The sequence below is a fragment of the Corvus moneduloides genome, chromosome 5 (assembly GCF_009650955.1).
Source record: "Corvus moneduloides isolate bCorMon1 chromosome 5, bCorMon1.pri, whole genome shotgun sequence".
Taxonomy (NCBI): Eukaryota; Metazoa; Chordata; class Aves; order Passeriformes; family Corvidae; genus Corvus; species Corvus moneduloides.
In genome coordinates this window covers 58058486-58078528 of record NC_045480.1, presented here as the reverse complement: position 1 = coordinate 58078528, position 20043 = coordinate 58058486, and the positions used below count along the sequence as shown (strand labels likewise).

Below are 20043 nucleotides of genomic sequence, written 5' to 3'. Positions count from 1 at the left end.
GAACAATAAAATATGACATGAGATTTTAAACAGACTTATTTTTTTCCACTTAGTCAGCAGCCTGGGCTTCTCAATTTGCACACAAATTATGGCTCCATTCTGGTTCTTTGAGACATTAAATTTTGAAAAAAACCCCAAACGTGGTAAAACAGAAGTATGCAGTTAAACCACAAGACAAGTGTTTGTAGGTGGTGGCATGATACGGGACTCTGCAGGGTGTTTGACTTCTCCTGACTCTCCTCTTAGCAGGAGCTGGTGCCATCCTGTAGGCCAAGAAGTCCATGAGCCCAGAAACAAAAAGCAAGATTTCCACACACTTTATCTCAGTGTTGTCACCGACCCCCACACAAGGCCCAACAAGGCTCAAACCTATGCACAAGTAGAGCTGGAGACAGGACCACACTCCTGTCTTGCCACATCCTTCTCCCTAATCAAGACTGTACAACTTTAACCCAAGAACACAAGCAAAGGTATTCCTCTCATCTGCTGGAGGCCCTGAACAACCTTTCCACGCAGGGCTGCACCGATGACTACCAGGCAAAGTTTAAAGGCACTTAAGAAGCTACATCCTGAAATTCCACGTAAATCCTCTAGATTTATATTCATTTTACTCAGTTTAGAGAAAATATATACAGATGTGGAACTGATTGCTGCTGGAGCACCCTCTCTTTGGCAACTGCCTTCCAGTTCTCTGCTGGTCTACATAAATGTCTGTGTACATCCCTTACACATCCCCCCAGCACTGCACCCTGTCTTAACCAAGTGCCTTCTTTTCTGGGGCACAGATGGAATATGCACTGCAGACCTGCAAACACTCAGTTAAAATGTAAATACTGAGACTATTCTATCTATAAAGCTCCCATAGTTATCCAAATAATTTAGGCTCTCTCCTCTCCTCCAGCAAGTTCTCCTCAATTCTAACATATCATATTAGGATTTAACTTCAAAGAAGGCACTTGGATCGTGTCCAAGCTAAGCTTCTAATTAAGAATTGGCTTCCAAAGGTCACAAAGTCCCAGTTCTGGGATCAAAGTTTAGTTTTTCACACAGAAGTTTCAAAAATAAGGACAAACTTCTAGTCTGGCTGGCTGGGAAGGAGCTGAAAAATGCAACAAAAGCTAAAGACAACAATAAAACAACTTATCTCCCATATTTACATTCTTCCCTGGGAATTCTGAACAGCCTTGGTTTCTTGAGGTTTTTTCTGTTCATTTTTAAAAAAATGTTTGGTGACCGAAGAAAGACTTCAGAATTGATTTATTCTATAAAACACCAAACACATTGTAGCAAAAATAATTGTATCAGTTACTCTCCGTAACATCTCAGGGTTTTAGATTCCAGTTTCTTCCCAGAACACTTTGAACTACTTCATTCCTTAATAGAAAAATCAACCTGAGTTTAAGCACGTTTTAAGAGTTTGTAACTAAAATGGATACATAAAACTTGTACTAATAAGCTAAGCTAACATATGGTAGCCCCATGATGCAAAGGTAGATGATGCATTACAAGTTGAAGAGTCTGTCTCTGTGCTGCAGCAGTGCTTGTTCAAACTCCCTATCAAAGCCAGCAGAGCACAACCTTCCAGGCACCTCACGCAGCATAAAATAACAAAACACGCTATTTACGCAAGGTGAGACGCGCAAGCCCAGACAAGTCTCTTACAGAGAGCCTCATCTCAGCCAACTTCAACAGAAATCTGAGAACCACATTCAGCTTGGAATTTCGTTATTCTGAACACGAGTCACATCAGATACACAGGTTTTCAAATACACATCATTACAGAATGATTTCTGGCTGCACAGAGAAGGCAGCAGGACTAAACCAACAGTTTCATGACAGGGAGAGAGCTCTTGTTGGCCCTTTGAAGTTTGCTGGTGGGTGTCTATTACAGGAGAGTGGTACTATAATACCACTTAAAACACATTAACTGTCCTTCAGTAGAGGCTGGGACTCACTTCTTTCCCATGAGTTTAATCTATAGGTTAGACTCATATTTACTCTTCCTTTTCTTTTCCTCTTTTCATCTAAGAAAATTTGAATTATCTTCAGCCAAGCAGCATAGGTTTAACAGGAGGGACATAGAGATCTAGTTCAAATTCCTGGTAAGGATTCACATCCAACAACTGACAAAGGAAACTAACCCATTCAGTCTTCCAGAGGAGCAGGCTCATTTTAACTTGCAAGATTTCCACCACTCATATTCTACATGAAAAAGCTGTATTTCACATGCAGCCCAAATCACCAGCCATCCAGGCAACCCCCTAGGGAGCCCAATATGATGCAGAGGGCCTGGCAGGATCTAATCTACAGAGAAAAATGCAGCCTTGTAAAACTGCAGAGAACACATATCTCTAGTGCTAGGCTGGAAAGGACAACAGACAGATCAACAATAACAATGCCAGGGTCTTGTAAGAACTCAAGAGCCCTCTATTTAGAAAGAGACCTTTCTTTTCTGGATCTGGATCATGCCATGTGGGATACGGTATGTAAACTAAGACAGGTCCAGACTGAGTTTGTCCAATAAAGCTGTTTGCCTGTTTTAATTTAAATACTTTATCCAACTGAGAATGTAATGTATTGACTAAAAATTGATAATCTCAGACTGTGTGAGCTGCTGAAAGCGTGATAGATGAGATAAAGCAGATGTCACTATGCTGTGCAATTATGCAATTGTAAGAGCTGGTTCACTATCTAATGTTAAGCTGTGTAATTCAGCACAAAGTAATAGCTGCTAGTGCCATAGTACTTGTACTTCACAGATATCCCACAAATATCTTTCTTTTTCCTTGAAAAGCCAACTTCTGTAGTCTCAGTAAAATCAACAGCTGGAGTTTTCTAACCGAAATAGTATCGGTCCATAATCCTACCTCTCAGATTCATTAAAATTATTTGAGAATATTGTTCTACTGGACAGACCAACCACGCGAGAATCTATTTTGCCAGCAGGGAATTTAAATCACACTGCATCACAAGGAGACTTGCAAACTGCCCCTTCCTTTGCTTTCACATGCAAACAGATGTGCCATTGTGCATGACTCCAACCGCCTACAGTGAACTCAGAAACCCAGAACACACAATTCAAGAGAAAAAGGAAGTATGAGCACTTCAATGAATTCACAGAGCTAGGTTTGTAAAGCAACTATTCCTTTCCCCCCCCCTCTAAATACAATCCCCCATTTAACCCACTTCTACAGAAGCTCCCAAAATCAAATCTCTGGGGCTTAATCTGCTGGGATAAATTTGCTACCAACAGCTGCCTGATTACCTGCAGAAATTTTCCCTTATTCAAAAATGCAACTTCAAACTAAGAGAGAGTTTAAAACCCAGATATTTACAGTATCCCTCACTGCAACATTTAACTGCAACCTTCAACTGCAACCTTCCTAGCCATCATAACATGGAAATTTTATAAATGGGGTCCAAATGAGTCTTCAAGGTAGTTAATGAGAACAGTTTCATGAGATAAACACATGGAAGAAGACTTAGGAGGAAGAGATCCTTCTCTAGAAATACAGAATATTACTGTCTCTTCCTGCTGACTCTGTGAAGCAACAGCGGTAAGAGGACCAAAAAAAAATCTGAGGATTTCATAATCTGGGTCTTCTGTTGGGAAAAAAAAGGTAAAAAGAGAGAGGAATAAACACAACTTGTGGCTCTGGAATTCACATGGTTCCCAACTGCAAAAACATTTAACAAAGGCTTGAGAATATTCCCAAACCACCCCCATTTCCCCACCCCCGGATTCAGCATTCCAGAGCTTCAGCAAGATCAACTTTTTCGGTATCCTCCCATCTTTTTTTGTCCTGTCTGCTATTTCAACCCACAGCCAGCTATATTACTACTCTCCTAACTGGTTTTGTCCTCCTGTATTCCACAAGGACATGGGAAAACTTTATGCTCCCTCATGCATCTCACTTACAATATCCTCATAAACAACACTGCATTTAAAAACATTTTAACAAAGGATACTCATTCACTCAAGTAACACATAAACCCTTTCACTTTGAACTATGCATGCACTCAAAACAAGGGGTGGGGGGAGGAGCTGCCGAAGCAAAAGCAGAGGTTCAGACAAGGCTTCCATTACCATCTCACGGCTTTGTGCCTTATTACTGAGCCATTTGAAGGCAGGCCTAGGATAGGAAAATTTGAGTGTATGTACACTTCACAAGTGTCAGGAGATACCATCAGTTTGGTGGGTGAGAAGGCAAAGAAAACTGGAGCAAGGGAGAACAGACGACACTTTCATGCTCTTGAGCTGCAGCGCAGGCTTGCAAAATGTAAAAGAATATTATTTTCTTTCTGAAAGAAATGGGACACTATCAGTAGGTGCCGGGCAACAATTTCCAAGTTTCAAAATAACAACAAAAACAAAACCTGCTCTCCTGCTACAGGTAAGATGTTTGGGTTTAACACCTAACAACTTCATAACTGATCAATTCTGAAGTCACAAAACCCCCATCACAAATCAAGAATGAACAAAAGGGCGAAGATGCAGAACTTACTCTCTCGGTACAATTAACACATATTTTTGGACTCTCCTCTTAGTGATCAGAATTGGCTACACCTTAAGTAAAATAGCAGACTCTTGGCCTTGCCCCCATCTGGCTAAATGGCACCTAATCATGAACAATCATCTGCAGTGTAGAAGACCCTGAAACTGTACAGCAGATTAACATAAGCCAGCAAGTTCAAGAGCAAGGCAGTCGCAAGGACACTTTAGCCTTGTGAGGCTAAATCTGAGATGTTCCGACAGTAGATTATAGTGCACTTTAGATGGTCTGCAGCTCACTACAAACTATTACAGCACAGCTGTAATTAAAGCTCTGTCATTCTTTCCACTATAAACTCTGCTTTTCATGAGTTTATAATTTAGATTGTAAAAATCTGTTCTGAGTGAAAGCTTGGCAAACTAGAGCCTGTGCATAAGAACATTTTCTTTTTCCAAGGCAGTCAGCTCCTTAAGGTTTTATGAATAACAGAAAAGTTTTCCAGCTTAACCCAAAGTAAGTTAAAGAAAAATAAGCCACATGTCACTTAAATTCCTTTGTAGTTTGAGGAGGGAAGTTTTATCTTGCCAAGTTCAATTCACAGAGAGTCCAATGTCACTTCACAATTCAAAAATGGAAAAACAATATATACAGCCAAAAGCAGAGGCTTAATACAATTTACACAGGCTTAGCTGTAACCTAGACCTAGGGCTAACCCCAGACCTACCAAAGAGAAAGCAGACTGTGTCCCCTCTGCTACACCCAACCATAACCCTGTTTCCAGTGACTCCCCCTCCAAATGGAACTGAACCCTTATTCCAAACTGCTGAACTTTTGAAGTAAGTTATTCTCCTTCTCTAATTTTTGCTCATACCTCTCAGCTATGCTGGTCAGAAGAGCAATTCCACACACACTTGACACTTGATAGTGTTGGACGTGGAAATATCTGTCTACCCACTAAGTACTTCAAAATTACATACAACAGTAACGCACAAAAAACTCAAGACTGTATTTTTCATTTCTTTGACAGATGAAACTGGCACTAGACTTTTTATGAAAGATCCCAATGGACATGTCTGGTGTAAAAAATGTAAGATGAGGAACAGTACAACATATGGAACAAAAAAAGGAAAAGCGAAAGAGGTCTTCATAGGCTAGCAGACTTTATGTATTCAGACTTGTGAATCTGCTCACTAAAGCAGAGTAGATACTTCCAGTCAGGCTTCTCAAGCCCTATAAGACATAACAGCAACTAACTCCTATGTGAAAAAGCATTCATCATCCATCTTGCTAAAATACTCCTTTAAACTGGCTCTCATTAAAAATTCACATTCACAACCAGGTTCTGGTCTAAAAGATTTTCTTTAAGTAGTTAACTGACCAAAGAAATCGAACAATGGAATGCCTAAAATATAACAGTAAAGCACACTCCCAACTTCAAGAGCGAAACACACCTTCCTTGAAAATAGAGAACTCTGAAACCCAGCTACCTGTTGAGAAAATGTCTTTACTTTTTTCCTAGCAAGTAATGACTGAGTTCAGAAGGATGGGCAGTGAGTCACTGGCTATTGCCTCAATCTTCCGTGTACTTGTTTGTCACTCAGCCTCTGAGACTATTAAAGTCCAGCTCCCAGTTTACTTTGACTGCACTTTCACCCATTCCCTTTATGAATAGAGTAGTTTCACACATCTGACCTATCTCAGTTTGCAAGGCATGGGCATGTTTTGTTTTCTGCCATCTCCCAATCTGCTCGAATTAGAATGATAAACCCATTGCTCATCAATGGGTTTGGCCATGCTTTTGGTTTTGCTCTTGTGCAACACAAACCTGCACAAAGCTGCGCTCCTGAACAACAAGGCTATTGAGCTTTCCCAATGCTGGGAGTGGCCTCCTCTTAAACTTTGTCAGCTGCCTATCTCCAGCGATCCAAGTTGACTCATATACTTGAGATGGACCCTGTCGATTTCAGACTCTTAAACCAAAACCCAACCAAGCTTCCCTGTACCTCATCAGACATCCTGGTAGATAACAACAGATAGTAAACTTCTATAAACAATGGTATCTCCACAGTGCTGTTTTCATCTATGTTCATTTCTTCACATGATAACGTAACCCTCATCAGAAGATGATAATTTGTCAGCACAAGAGAACTCCAGCTGTACAGAAATGACAGCAGCTTTTTTAACTGCCTATGCCATTTCAGTAACACTCCTCCTTTCTGGAACAAAAGGCTCACACGCACAGGAAAGGACTGGCTTCCCGTGCTAATTGCAATACAAGCAGGATGGCCACAAAGGGCATGGGCAGGCATTTTCAGAAATTCAGCCTTGACAAAAGGCTTTATCATCTCTTCCTAATCTGGAGGTGTTCACACCTCTGGCAGAAGAAGGAGGCCAAGGTAGGGTGTGTTTTCACAGTTACTTTTGTCACACAACAGGCAGGCTAACTCATGAGTCTTTGAGTGCACCTGAGTAAATGCCTGAGCTAGCTCTGTACATACAGCTCTTGTACAGTGTACATTAGGTAATCAAGTTATGCTTTCTGGCCCAGCACATGCAAGATCCAGCTCTGCTCAGTTTCTATCCAACTGTCTCAAACTTAAAGCCCCTGAAAATCACATCACAAAACCAAACCAAGCAAAACATGCAGTTCCACTTACAGGGTTCTGCATCAAGATCATATTATAACTTTCCGCACAACAACTACAAAGACTTGTTTTCCCCCATGCATTTTTGTAATGAACTGATGGAACTTGTGTGAAGTATTCCCACTGAAGTAAAGATCTGAACATGAGGCCAAAAAAAATTTCATATTTAAGGGCTTTAGTCCAGAGCTAAACAGCACTAAAACAGAGACCTGGAGATGAAATTCTGCCTTTCCTCGGGCATAAATCCATCTCTAATAGCTGGAGATGAGAATCTTCCTTTGAGGAAAATTACTTGACAATTGGCTGTTACCAGTCTTTTTTTTTTCTAATTGTAATTGATGAGCTTGATATTGGTTGACTTAGAGAGATCAACTGTACTAAGTAAACAATCTGGACAAGCACATTTATCTTCACTGGCAACAGATGCTCTAATGACTTCACTTTATGTAAAAAAGATGAAGCAAAGATCTTGGCCGTTTCAAGAGCTGCTACAAGAGAACTCAAATTTATCACAACAAGAAATCCTTGTTTGACGACCGGAATACTCAGAAAATCAAAAAGCTTCACTAACCTTCTACATTCATAGCTTCCCTCAGAAGCTGCAACTTCTTCTGTCTCTCTCTTATCCTGTCAAAGGCACTTGATATTGCTGCAGAAGCTGATGTCTCAGGCATGTGGCGCGTTTGGTCCAGTTTCTGTGGTCCGAAGACATCCAGTGCTATGCTCCCATCAGAGTATCTCGCTTCCTTGTTTCTGGCAGTAGTAGAAGTCCGTACTGTAAACGTTTCACACTGATGGCTGTGCCTGTGAGAGCCTCCAGCATGGTCCCTCTCAGCTGCCTTGTCAGTAGTGCAAAGCAAATCTGTGGAAGAAGCCCATATTTTCCGTTTGGGAGGAACATCTGTGTGAAGGTGACATTTTTTCTCAAGCTCACTGGTTTTACACCTATGAGGACAGAAAGCATCTTCCTGACCCGAACTGTAATCTGCAGAAATGCCCTGGAAAAACTCTTCCTCATCTTGTGTTCCTCTAATGGACAGAAATCCCATAGACTTGCTAAGTCCTTTGTTAAGGGTGGTCTGTTGGGAGAAGTGAGCTCTGTGTCCATCAGGTGCATCAACCGCCAGTGTTTTTCCTGGAATAAGGAGACATTTCATACATGTAATTTTCTACCTAATACACAGGAGTCCAACACAAATTAGTTAAAGTATATGATGAACACATGCTTGGGCATTGGTTTTACCAAGCAAAACACTGAGAAGGCTACTTAAAGGGCTCCCTCAGTCAACAAAGACAGAATTCCAACTGCTTCATGCATGACAACCATTTTCTTTCTTTTATTTCTAAAATACTCAAGAAAAAAAAAAAAAACCTACTGTAATTCAGTATTAATATTAAAACCCCCCAAACTATCACATAATTGCTGAAAGTTGTTTTCTCATTAGTTTCATTTTCAAAATAGCCCGGACTATCTACTACTTAATACTACTTAATAATCAATCTGAAATCAGCCATTCCTCTCACACCCAAATACACCGCCTACAGGTTTTAATAACAAGTCCAGGTTTGTTCAACAGATTTACTGATGCCCTGCAATAGAGTCAGCAGTAAGAAAACAATGACTGTGTACTTCGGAATTATAAAAATCCTGGATCTTTCTCTAGTGACTAATTTTAGTGACTGCAGTCTCTCCAGATAAAGAATATTCTGAAACAAAACCAACAAAGCCTCCAGGGTTAAAATGATTCTACGAGTCTGCACCCTTCATGTTTCATACATACATGGATCCACCAATACTTAGGAAGTATCTCTTCTCACTCTCCCTTCTCATGAAATTACTTCCAGAATAGAAGAAACTGCCAGAGGTAGAATAATATCAATGAAATATGTGGTCTCTGAAGAATATCATATCATGGTGACCAAGAAGCTTTGACCCAGGTGGAGTCATGGCCTGTGATGACTTCCTCAGAGCTAGCTCCCTCTTTATGTGATATTCCCATGTGCATTCTCTAATGAGCAGCAGCCTTGAAGATTGCATTGCAAAAGCAAGCAGTCATGAGTTCAAAGTAATCACTGTACTGTATCTACTACTCTTAAAGAATGCTACATAGTCCTGCCTGCATCGATTGAAATTAACTGCCCCACTTGCACAGCAGGCTCCCGATGATCTTTATCTAGAGTGTTATCATTCCAAACAGAATTTCACAGAATGCTTTAGGGATGTTTGGAAATGTAGTCACTAATGCTTGAAAAGCTTATGGCTTTTAAAGCTGTAAACACCTTTCAACTCTGATATTCTACTTGAAGAGGGGCTGTGCTTTTAGTTTGTAGGTTTTATTTCTGTGATATTTAGCTAGCAATCAAAACCAGCAAGACTAAAGCCAAATGCAACCAAGTAATTCCTTGCTTCCTACCACCATGCAAACATGTGACGGTAAAATGTTAGGATTTGGATTAAAGACACTAAAAAGTGTCTTGTAAGAAATCACACAGTTTCCACATGCTCTAGCCAGAAAAATAAACAAGTTTTGCCAATGAGAATGAACTAATCTTCTAAAAGATGCCTCGTTTCATATTTTACAAATATAGCTTTAATACTAAACTAAACATAATTATCTCTGTGGTCAAGTAAATATTACATTATTACCTTATTCTCAGACTATACATCATCCTAAGGCTGGTGAACTATGTATAATATTCACACACAAAAAAAGCCTTTTAAAAATAGGTGTTCATTGTGAAGTTCCCACTATCCATCTAAAGCAGCGGGATGATATCCATTCTTGCAAACTTCTTCACATTCATGTACATGCAACCAAGGACAAACATTCCTAAAAAGGATTTTAACTCAGTAATTTGTGAGATAAAAAACTAAACACTGCAGTTTGCTTTTTAAGATGGTCAGAAACGCAAATCAAAAAGAGCTCTGAGAATCCTCCCCAGTAATGAAAGCTCCAAGATAATTTTAGGCCAGAAAAAACCAGAACAGCCTCCTCTACACACTGTTTTCACTTTTTTTTTTTAAATGTAAAAAATCCCAAACACCCACTTCTTTAACACTGAAACTATTTACATGCAGGGACCTTTCTGAACAAAACAAAGGCAAACAAAGCAGAAAAATACCCAAGAGAAGCAGAGAGCTGCAACTCCAATACAATACCACAGCTATACATGCAGGATTACTCAGTACAGCATCGGTCATGACTCAGAAGAACATTCCTGGTTCCAAAGATCATTTAGGTCTCTGCACACTTAAGCCTGATCCTCTTGCAGGATCACATGCAATGAAAAGAGTCACAAGGTACTTTTAGTACCTGTGGGTATCCTCACCACAGCACCCCAGAGACACAACCCTGTCTTGCTGTGTGCTGCTGGGAACAGCAGTGAAAGAACCCACCTCTCAGTCAAAAAGAGTGCTGGGGGAAAGGAGCTCCTCACCAAAGCTGTAGTTCCCATGGACTTGGATATACCAGAGGCTATTTCCTGTTTGTACAGAGGCACTGAAGACACGAGCTCCTTTGCCTCAGCACACAAGAGATGCTCTCTATTCCCCACATCAGCCACTCACTGGGGCTCCCCTCACAAGAAAAGGTGAAGTCCGCGAACACTGCCTCATGGGCAGTGACTAGCAAAGTACTCATGGCTACAGCTTTGCCACTCAACCAGCCAACTGCATGATGAGACTCCTAGGAGATGAGCTGTCCCATCAGGAAGCAGTGCAGGAGGTGTTTCACTTCCACTCCACAGCTCTAACTCAGATTCACACTGACTTAAGCAGTCAACATGAGATTTTTACATAGTAGCAAAATTAATCTACAGCTGGCTTTGGTATTCAGGCTTGAGATTGCAAAATTCTCTTGGATGTCTTCAATCTTTCCTTTATTACTCTCCCCATTCCCACTTCTGCTTTTCATCAGCCTTGCCACCTCTGCAAAACCTATCCCTCTCTACATTACATTATTTCGACAAGCTCTGCCCAAACTGACTGACAGTGCCAACATGAGCTGCTTAAAAATCATCCTCAGAGAAGGGTAAAGAAGAGATTTTGGAGCAAGATGTGTATAACCTGGGTATCTTGAGAGGGCAAACTGAAACAAAGCAGCAATAGAGAACTTTCTGACCTGTACTTTATCCCAGCCAAAACTGCACGCTGTTTTTAGCACCAGAGTGCAGAGGCCAAGGATCAAGGGCAAGACTTCTCAATACATAAGCAACTCAACTGCAGATACCAGTAGTAAAACTGGATTAGGCAACCAGCAATCAGTCCAAGCCAATATTTCTATTTTTAATAACTTAAATCTGTCCTCATCCCTTCTTCCTTTTTTTTGAAGTACTATTATAGACTTTGTAAGTCACAGGATCAACTGTTAAGGTATTTTCACTTTTTTAATCCTGGACTTCTTCCACCACCTCAGCATTACTTGGATCAAGAGTCTTAAATGGCTTCAGGAAGTCTCTCTCAGCATAAGGCTCACGTATCCAGCTTTCAGAAAACAGTACACCTCCAAAACAGAGCAGACTGGAATAATACGCCCTTCTTTAAAACATGGATTTTCAGTTGAATGGCAGAATCAAGACCAAATTCATTAAGTCAATACATGGTTTATCCTTCAGCTTTTTTCCCCTAGCTTTTATGGTGAAATGTGTGGGAAAAGGAAGGAAAGAACTACCAGCAGAAACCTATATATAAGGAATGAATAAATATCTAACTAATGACCAAAAAGAACCTGCATAAGGGAACTTGTACGTCTTTATAATGCACGGGTAGAGTCATGTTAGCACCTTCCTTTTAAAAAAAAAAAAAAAAAGGTTTGTATTTATAATGGAAACTCTGGAGACCTATCCCAAGTATCTTGGCTCGACTAAAGACATTAATTATATCACCTGAGACCACACAGAGCAACCCCAGGCTTCAGTTACCCAGGTGTGTAATAGGACAGAGAAGTGCCTCCCTGTTTGTCAGTGCAGGTGATAGAACAAGCCATTAGCAATTAAGATGCTGCAGCATGTAAGCAGCTTCAAAAGGAACACTTTCCCCTTTCCCAATTACTTCTCTGTTGCACTAAACTCTCCTCCTTGCTCATCTGAAGAGTGTCTGGGTTCTTGATTTCTCGTATCGCCCTTGGGTGTTTATCCTCTACTTGATGTTACATTAGTGCAATTATTTATAATTACTGTAAATAATTCAAATGCAATTACAGCAACTGTATGATTCCAACGTATAATATACAGTGAGGGAATACATACAATAAAAATAGCAATTAATCACCAGGAGTTCACGATTAAATTCCCTTGTGGCGCTAAAATGAAACTCCAGTCTTCCACACACACCTTCAACTGGCAGATATTATATTTTCTAAATAACCATAGATCTGTTTCCTTCTTCCTTTGGTGTTTTCAGCTATGAATGCAACTATACTCTCTTTTACACCAGTGTCATTCACAGACCATCTTTCACTCACGCTGACAGTAATCTGATTGATTTTCCTCTGAGAAAGAGTTGTTGTCTAGTTCTAACTAAATCCAGTCTGTCTGCAATTACTTGCAGACAGCTTGATCAAACAGGCAATTAATCCAATATTATGTAAGTGCAAACACAGTCAGTACCATCACATACTGTATCTGTTTTTACTGCTTAAACTCAGCTCAATTTTCTTTAAAATCTTTCTGCCTGCCCCTTCCTTTTGTTTGCACAAAACTGAACACCTTTTTCAACTCTTCTATGGATTGTTATGTTATTCAACTTGTGGATGTATGTACATGCACACATATGGGAGTGGGGGGTGGTTAGGAAGAGAGAGGGGCTGGGGGGGGGGAGCAGAGAGAGACTACCCACATGTGCATGAGAATGCACACCATCACTTCCAGATTGGAAGGTCTCAAGAGAGGAAATTATTATACAGGAGTTTAAAAAACATCTCCCACGCCATCTTTGTGTGGAAAACAAAGCAACAGAAGAAACCTCTTTCTCCCAAGACAATGCGGTTAGTTTCTAAAATATGAGTGGGTAGCTGATGGAGGAGTTGGGTTTGCAATCCCTTTGGGGCAGGCTAAAAGCCAAACAGAAGACAACACAGCCAGATGTGGCCTGTGGGTTGACTGCTAGGAAAGGCACCCCCTCTTTTCTTTTACTTTCTAAATTGTTGAGAAGAATCCAAGTTTCAGCCAGAAGTACTCCTAAACAATGCATTCTCTGTGAAGGAAGAAATGAACTGGACACGGGGACTGTTGAAAGCACTATATGTAATGGCCAAGTTATAAATCCTGTATAGCAATTTGCATTCTGCGTTGGACTGACAGCTCTTCTATCAAAAACCACCAAGCAGCTCCAAAAACCAGGCGTCTTGTTCAGAACAGTGGTAGTGAGCCTTGCCAAGCAGCACTTCATATTTCATAAACGCAACATTTTACCTTTTCCCTTCCTCAGCATCTCTGCAAGACAGACAGCCATCACTCTTTCCCACTCAGCTGTATGGGCCAATTCTTTTTTTGGTACATTTCTCAACCAAGTAGGCAAAAGTTCCACCTAGCTACTCTCTTCCTGGATTTCTGTGTATCCCAGGAGAAGCTCAGTGATACAGCTGCTTTTTTGCACAGAGACAGCGTTTGGCATTCTCTGGATTGGTGTCCTCACTGATCTTTTCTCTGCTCTTGTTTTGTCTTCAGAGTTCTGAGTTTGTCCTCAGCACCACTGTGGCAGCATTTCCAATAGTGCCAGGCTGGAAGCTCCCTACACCTGGAGAAACTATATCTAAATTTAAAAGATCTTACCAGTGCCAACCACCAGTACTGTTAGATGCAAACAGAAACACTTATTGGAAGAAAACAGGCATGGTTTTTGTAGTGAAAAATAATACTTTTTTTTTTTCTTTCAACAACAAACTTTCATCTGGCTTTCATTTGGTTTTGCTGAACTCTGGAAGTTATTCTCCACCTACTCAGTTCTTTTTTTCTAGAACTGAGGAGCCAGGGGAAATAAAAAATAAAATAATTTAAAAAGGACTATATTTAGTATATTTACAGATGACAGATTTTCAAGTCAATGGAATTAAGTTTGTGCTGCAGTTTTTGATAATTTAAGTCTGTGTGTTTGGATTTATCACGATAATGTTTAAGCTACTTCAGTTCACACACAGAGGTCATCACTACAAACCATTTCTTTATAGACTAAAAGTTGTGTTTTCACCCAGATCATAACTAAAACATAATCCACAGTCAACTTCCCTGGATCAAAAGAAAAAAGGGTACATTTTCATTTATTTGAGAGGTTTTTGTTGACCTTTTTGTTTTGTTTTTATGGAGAGTGGTAATTAAAGGCTAGAATATCTTGTTAAAATTAAAAGCAGCTTCACTTAGCCTTAGCATTTTTCATTCAGTTTCCAACACCTACCATTTTTGTTACATCTGATAGTGCATGCAGTGTAATTGAACAGATCAACATCCACAATTTTGATCAGTATTTCCAAATACTTCCTATTGTGTACAGTTAAGGTGAATCTAAATGATCTTTTAAATTCATTTCAAGCCTTCATTCATGTGACACATATTTTTGGCAGAGACAAAGGTCAGAATACAACTGTAACATTATAATATACAAGTTGGACTTGTGACAGTCTACCACATCGTAAAAGTCAAGTTAAAATCAGGGATCCTCATGGTAGGAAAGCCAAGACACCTGTTAGCTGCATCTCTTTAGAAGATGAAACATCTCTGGCAAAGGTCTGTCCTTGGTGTTCGTGGATCATCAACATAAACTGGAACTTTGCAAATAAACACACAAGGTGCAGGATTTCGGGTATTAGATGTCTGGGAAGCAGGTTTCCAGGCAAGTACAAGTTAGGGAGATTCCAACTGAGCACTAAATAGCCTACACATCCTTTTCAAGAATAGTTTGTGGCAAAGAGTAACATAGTGAATTAATTCTTGCTTTATATTTGGAAGAGTCTGACAGTTACCTAATCTTTTGTCACACCAAAAGAATTTTATGAAGCCAATCAAGTAACTTTCACATATAATTGTTGATGTAAAAACTCTTTTAAGGTCTAAAGTGTTTTAACTACAAAAATTAAGTAACTCATTGTTTCAGATGACTCATGACAGGTCTTATTGCTTTTATTTCTGCTGGCTAAGTCAGTTCCTAAACACTGTGTTCTTAGTATGACTTGACTAAAAGCAAACATTCTGTAATATTAATTTACAATAAATTACTTCTGCAGCCAGCCCTGCTGTAAAACTCATTCACCAAGATAACCACAGAAAGTGAGTCACGGAAGAGACAAAAAATAAATTTATCTGGGGAGAATATTACACAAAGCTGTTCATTAATTTAATAATCTTCCAGACATAAAGATGGAAATGAATAGCTGAAAATATCAAAGCTAGCTACATAAGGAGAGCAAAATATTTGATTTAAACATGTGAAGTGGAAAAATTTCAAAACATTTATCCTAAGTCAACAATACAGTCCCAGCAATCATAACTGTGGATTAACATGGTATGGAAAACTGATCCTAATAAAAATGAAATTCAAATAAAGGAAAAATCATAGCATTTTTCAAAGACTGCAAATATCTATGGTATTAGTTGGCTACTCTCCAATTAGAAGCACATCTCTCTTACTGAACCATCTCTATATTCATGACCTGAGCACGATTTAACAGCTAGCTTTAGTTACATGCTCCAAGTAAATTTCCGATACTCTGAAGTTCACAATAAATGCCATACCCCTATGCTGTTTTTTTCTCCGTATGACAGCTGTTCTATTAATCATGAATTCTAAGATTCTCACAACAACTCAACAGAACTTCATCTCACTGAGTATCAGACAAGTCTTCTGTCCTTTCCAGCAAAGAGTTTGGATCACTGTATTTACTTGACTTACAATACACTGGGGAAGTGGCTAGTAAAGTTATACACATCCTTATGTGCACCATCTCGCCCCCTCCAATCATCCCAGTGCTAAACTTGACCCAAAACATGTTCTCAGAGGCAGTTAAACCCAAGAAAAGGGTAAAAGATGACTCAAAGAACTTCTCACTCATTAGAAAGACGCACTCAAAAATCATAATCCTGTCTAGTAGCTTCCTGACCTTCTAAATGTTTGCCATCTTGCAACAGGACTAAGAGTCATTTATTCCAGCTACACACAGCAAAAGGACTATGCGCACTCCTGAGCTGTTTTGATTTTGTCGGCTTTTTTTTTTTACTGTAACATTTTTCTTAAACCTTCATCTGGCCTTCTACTTGTGGCTCCTCAATGTATGAGATTATCAACCAGTATAATCAGCCCTGCATTCTATAGCTCACTTTAGCAGAAATTTAAAGCTGTGCCCCCAGGGCAGCTGATCTGTGCTGTTACTGACAGAATTTGCACCAGCAAACCAACACACCACTGCAGGAAAAGAAATAACAAGCACTGAACTGCCCTGAATTAAACACAAGCTGTCTCCCACCAATATCAGACGCCCAGTTTCACTGGGCCCTCACTTACTTCCAAACACATGACTCAGTGTACTTAACATCAGTGTAAAATCAGAACTGAAAACAGCTAGAGCTGGTTTGGTTATTTGAGGGGTTCTGTTTTGTAGTTTACAATTCCCTGAGGTCTCAGCAAAGTGGAGATAAAGCAATGTATCTAAGATTGAAATAAAGAGAAGATGGTGCTATTAAGGCATACTAAGAAAAGTGACTGATAACAGAAGTAGAATTGGGAAGGGTTTGGGAGAAGCTAAGAGGGTTGTAAAACTTCTAAGGAAAAGGAGAAAAATGAGTTCCACAGATGTGATACAGAGAAACTGGAAATGGTTGAGTGGAAGCAGGTCAGGCAAAACATTAAACAAAGGAATAAGTGATGTCAATTTATCTTTTTTTATGAAAATAAAGACTCAAATACAAGAACATATGAAAAATATTTTCTGCTTCTAGGGATAGGGGGAAGACAGAATTGTAATACCAAAATACCATCAACCCCACAAGGTAAATGAAAAGCAATTTTTGCTCGTTGACAGTTCATCTTGAAAAGAATAGAAAAAGTCAAGTATTCAAGAGTATCTCATTAGTAACTTGTACCTTTCAGACCAGGCTTGCAATGATGCAGACAATATAATGTTTGCACTGGAACAGTGAGGCACAAACATTTCTTCCCTGGGGTGTCACACATTATCTGTAACACTCTACACATGCAAGCACTTTCAATGAGCTTCACAGGAACAGGTGTTAAGGGACGAGGGCTATTCAGCCAACTTTATAGTCTGGGGGTTATCAGTACCTCTCATTCCACAAATATTATTTGAGTAAAGATTCTGTTAAATTAGAACTCTTCAGATAATATGAAGTTACCTAACAAGAGAAACCCTTCAGAAGGTCATTTTGACCAAGGCGGCTTAAAACTCTCTGTTGGACTTACTGGTTGATAGCAGCTGAGCCAAGTGGACTCAGTCTCCAGGAATAAGAGGAAAAAACATTCTAGCCACAACATTTTTTTCAAGTTAGAGAATACAGTAAAAAAACAGCAATTGGATCATCTAGTCTACTTCCTTTGAGTTAAAGAGAGAGTCCTCAGAGAAAGTTTCAGACATTACATGTGCTGACCCAGAAAGCCATGAAGATATTGGCTGGAGCTACTACAGTAATCTTCAAAATTTAGTAGATCCTAAAACCAAAGCTTTTTTATTAAGATATAATGAAGACACTGGGGACAAGCATTACTTCAGGAGAAAGAAAAATCTGCTAAAAAGCTTAAACGAAGTTGTGGGTAGGAAAACAAATGGACAAAGAAACAAACTCCTTAAACCACAAACATTTTAAAGAAGTTAAAGATTTTCTAAGAAAATGAATAACAAAACAGCAAAAGACTGGTCAGTTGTATCAGAGAACATGAAAACTAGAAACAACATAGAAAAGAATAATCAGAATTTGCTAATGCAATGAGAACAGACTTTAAAGACAACCCTGCTACGTCTCCAAAACTTTACAAATACTTTGATCGTTACCAAAACACAGTTAAATATGATTATGGAATAAAAAGAAGAATAGATTATGGAAAGAGGGTATAGAAATGAAAAGCTTGAGGTAGTAAGGCATTCTGCTTAAATAAAGTTCTTGAAAAAATATGGAATAGGGTAGTACTGGCAAAAGAACAAAAGTATATAAAGAAACTGTTTATTGGACAACACTGGAGACAGGGAAGCATAGGGTTAAAGAAAACACAAATTAACAACCAGAATAGTAAGGTTCTGGTTCAAACTTTAAAATTGCTGGGAACCAGGAAAAGAATTTATTTTGAGAAAGCGCTTAAAAAATTCAGAAAAGGCAGACATTACAAGGTTTACAAACCCAGTCAACTAGATTGATCCAGTCCCAAATCCTGTATTTCTAAAAGATCTCCCTATTGCTACAGAAATATTCTGGAAAAGAAGAAGAAGAAAAAAAAAACAGTAAGAAAACAAAACCCCTGAGAAAGCAGTCAGAACAGTGAATTTGTGCCAGAAAATGAAGAAACAGCTTGTACCAGAAACTGTTCCTGAACACATAGTGCCGTACTGGAAGGGCTGACAACCACTGCCATAAGTGTTTTATATCAAGCAGTAGCCTAATCTAGCCCCATCTCAAAGAAAAAAAAAAAAAGAAAAAGAATCAATAAAGGAAGACCACCAATCCTTTGCCAGACTTGTACCTAACTTTTGCAGTTTGTATTGTCACTGACAGCTGCATGGGTTATTTCAGCTCCTGCAATTCCCTGCACTCTTGCTTGACACAAAACTAAAGAACTGAGGAGCAACTCAAGCACATAAGCAACGTATCTTTGTTGCAATGACTTACACTGGTCCAAGCTGATGCCTTATAAAAGGCTCCACCTCAGCTCCACAATTCTTTCAGAAAAATCAGAGACCAGCCTTTTGGAAGAATATATCCTCTCGTCTGAAAAGCCTAGCACAGAGCTGATGCTGCCAATGACCTTAAACAACAACGTCTATGACCTTAAACAACAAAAAATCACGGCAAACATCAGCATTCAACCTACATCACTTTATCCTTTTTCCTTCACAGTGGCAATAGCAACTGTCTGTCTCCTCCCTGGTCTCCCAGTTTCCTCTTTCCTTACTTCCCTGAAGTAAAGTACAGCCCTGCCTGGCCTCCATATCTACCTCACACTGTCAAAGCATAGCAGAACTGTGATGGAACATATATCACTTCTCTTCAGAAAAAAAGAAAAGGCAGCAAAAAAAGCTTTGTGTGCAGGGAAAAGAGTCCAGGGCTGCCCTGGAAGCAGGGAGAGATGTTTTGTGCAATTAGAGTTAAGATGAGAGAGCAGAGTCCACAAGAAAGAGGGAACAAGGAAAAGCTGCTTCCTGCTCCTCTGGCTGACCGACTTTCAGCACCTCCTTTCTCCAGAAACAAAGTATTTGGCCAAGAACCTTTAAAACCTGTTCCTACCATAAGGACTGAACCAAAAGAAGATAAATATTTTCTTGAAACCATTATTCTCCTGTCACCATCATCAACATTTAGCTAGACACTGAACCATCAGAGAATTCTGTGAATGTAAGCAAGTCCTCCTCTATTTGATTTCTTTGCTTGCAAAATCTACCCAAACTTGGTCTTCCACAGGGCTGCAATGAAGCACTTACCTGTGGGAAGCCCTTTTCCCCTCAGCCTCTCCCGAATAGCCTGGCTCCTGTCTGGCTGCAATTTTCTATCTCCATTACAAGACAGCTGATCCATCTGCAAAAAAAGGCAGCAACATAAAGTCAAAATGTTGGAAGAGCTCATATTAGTATGAAACAAGCATTGTTTTTATGTAAATGCATGATATTAGTCAGTGCCAAACAGTTAAGTGCAGCACAGGCATTCAAACTTTTTAATAAAAAACTGATTAATCAGTGAGAATATCCCCTAGAATTATC

General features: G+C 39.5%; 1 protein-coding gene across 6 annotated transcripts in view; it reads right to left on the bottom strand.

The window, feature by feature from the left end:
- The window catches only part of PTPN13 (protein tyrosine phosphatase non-receptor type 13), a 113447-nt gene that overhangs the window by 49768 nt on the left and 43636 nt on the right, over positions 1–20043 (bottom strand). For 5 of the 6 annotated variants that reach the window (XM_032108513.1, XM_032108512.1, XM_032108508.1 and 2 more), the window contains exons 6-7: positions 19768–19861; positions 7710–8273 (exon numbers count right to left, since the gene is read on the bottom strand). In XM_032108513.1, coding sequence (XP_031964404.1) covers positions 7710–8273; positions 19768–19861 — 658 coding nt within the window. The remainder of the gene's footprint in view (positions 1–7709; positions 8274–19767; positions 19862–20043) is intronic. The other variant, XM_032108514.1, reaches the window with a different exon arrangement.